The sequence below is a fragment of the Ptychodera flava genome, chromosome 18 (genome assembly GCF_041260155.1).
Source record: "Ptychodera flava strain L36383 chromosome 18, AS_Pfla_20210202, whole genome shotgun sequence".
NCBI lineage: Eukaryota > Metazoa > Hemichordata > Enteropneusta > Ptychoderidae > Ptychodera > Ptychodera flava.
Genome location: NC_091945.1, coordinates 24,779,659 through 24,781,886, shown reverse-complemented (window position 1 = coordinate 24,781,886; position 2,228 = coordinate 24,779,659). Strand labels below are relative to the sequence as shown.

At 37.3% G+C, this 2,228-nt stretch overlaps 1 protein-coding gene across 1 annotated transcript; it reads left to right on the top strand.

Annotated features, from left to right (window-relative positions):
* Window positions 1–745: 745 nt before the first annotated feature.
* LOC139117685 (toll-like receptor 2 type-2) lies at window positions 746–1,294 on the top strand. Its single transcript, XM_070680929.1, has one exon. It carries the CDS (start codon window positions 746–748, stop codon window positions 1,292–1,294), a length of 549 nt encoding a protein of 182 aa, XP_070537030.1.
* Window positions 1,295–2,228: the final 934 nt, after the last annotated feature.

Below are 2,228 nucleotides of genomic sequence, written 5' to 3'. Positions count from 1 at the left end.
AAGCCTCACTAACCTAACATTAACTATGAAAAATTTAAATTTAGTTAATAACAACTATTTAGAAGACACACCACACCTCGAGAGTCTGCACATAGATGGTCAACAGGCTTTCAAAGGCCAGCTCTTCTCAGAAAACCTTCGACTTGAATATTTGACACGGTTAGTCGTCAAAAACATCAATTTCAATAAAAGGGACGGGGTAGGTGTAATACTTAACACTAAAGTGATAAATGTCCGACCCCGGGCATTTCTCAGAAATCTGCTTTTGCCACATAACAATTTTGACCAACTAAACTTCACAAGTTTGAATGACTTCAGAAACCTCGAAGAATTGTCTGTGGCAAATAACAAATTATCGGTCGTTCGAGGCACGCCTAATAAGTTAAATAAACTAGAAACACTTGATTTATCTGGGAATTTGATCACAGTTTTGTCTTCTGAAATTCTCACTCCTCTTTCCTCGTTGAGATTGTTAAAAGTTCACGGTAATCCTTTTGATTGCTCTTGTAAAATGAAACCGTTTAAAGATTGGTTGAGAAAAGATGAGAAATCCCTTGTATATTCAAATTATCTTTATTTTGAGCGCAACAAGTGTTCCTTACCAAAATCGAAATATGGCATTCCGGTTGATGCGGTGGACCTTGGCCTCGGATGCAATTTAGCATTGATAATTTCAGTACCACTGACATGTTTCATCGTTATCGTGGTAATTGCCGTAGCATTGGTTAGGCGGTTTCACTGGCACATGCGCTTTGCTTACTTCCACATTAAACTGAGACTGGGTGGATATCAGCTCCAAATCAATGACGAGGAACAACCAATCAATAAACGGTATGACGCATTTGTTGTTTACAACCAACATGACAGCGACTGGGTCATACATGAATTGATCCCCCATCTGGAGAACATTGATCCGCCTAATAACTACAAACTCTGCATACACGAACGGGACTTTTTACCCGGTAACGATATTTTTGAAAACATTCTTGATAGTATCGAGCAGAGCAAGAAAACCATGCTGATACTGTCTCCAGGTTTTGCTGCGAGTGAATGGTGTTACTTTGAAATGAGGATGGCACAGAGTTGTCTATTTGAAGAAAAACGAGATATTATTGTGATGGTATCACTGAAAAAAATCCCTGATGATGATATGCCTCGTATTTTACGTAACATCCTGCTGACCAAAAGCTACCTGGAGTGGCCAGAAAATGGAATGGGTAGGAGGCTGTTCTGGGAGAAATTGAAAGTCGCACTGAGATCAGACAGCAGAGTGAACAGAGTAGCTGCACTGTGAAAAGAGACTTTAGTTTTGGAGCTTGAGCTTTTGGCGGAAAAATAAAGATAGAAAAATACCTATAATTAGATAAACCTTTATGCCGTTGATATCGGTAGTCATATTACTAGAATGTTAAATAAAACACAAAGAATCAAGCAGATACAACTGAAGATGTTAGAGCTTTAACTTCTTGAGATTTAATGAAATATCAATGCATTTCATACTTGCCACAGGCTTTGAACTATATCAGGAGTATACATTTATACCTATTACCTGTGATGTGATTTCTTCTTAACTTGTTCTGTACTGATTGCTATTCGATAGTAGCAAAGTAAATAATTATTTGTTGTTAATTTTAAAACAGTTACTGAAGCCAGCAGACAGTATTTCATACATATTTTGTATGTATGTATGTATGTATGTATGTATGTATGTATGTATGTATGTATGTATGTATGTATGTATGTATGTATGTATGTATGTATGTGTACAGGTATGGACATAAGCACAGATTTGTCATTTGAATGGTAATTTTCGTTTATAATATTTCTTTCCTCGTTCTTTCATGATACACTTTAAACCACTTTAATGACTTGAATTTTTCAAGTGATATGTGAGTAAACGGTGAATTAAATCTTCTGTGTAAATTTTCTCTACATTGACTGTTGTATCTGAAGAGAGAGAGAGAGAGAGAGAGAGAGAGAGAGAGAGAGAGAGAGAGAGAGAGAGAGAGAAGAGAGAGAGAGAGAGAGAGAGAGAGAGCGATGGTAATGGTGATACCGACAGACAGAGACCGACAGACAAACAGAGACCAAAAGAGGATAGGACAGGTTATGAAAAGCAGCGTATATTATATGAGAATTTTCCCATCCTTAGAGATATTGCAGATGCAATGGTCGCTGTCGCATTGAAATTTTGCAATGGTGCTGATTTCACCAAGTCGTTTTGGGAT

Coding starts and splice junctions, on each gene's coding strand:
- LOC139117685 (XM_070680929.1), top strand. CDS start 746: ATGCGCTTTGCTTACTTCCACATTAAACTGAGACTGGGTGGATATCAG.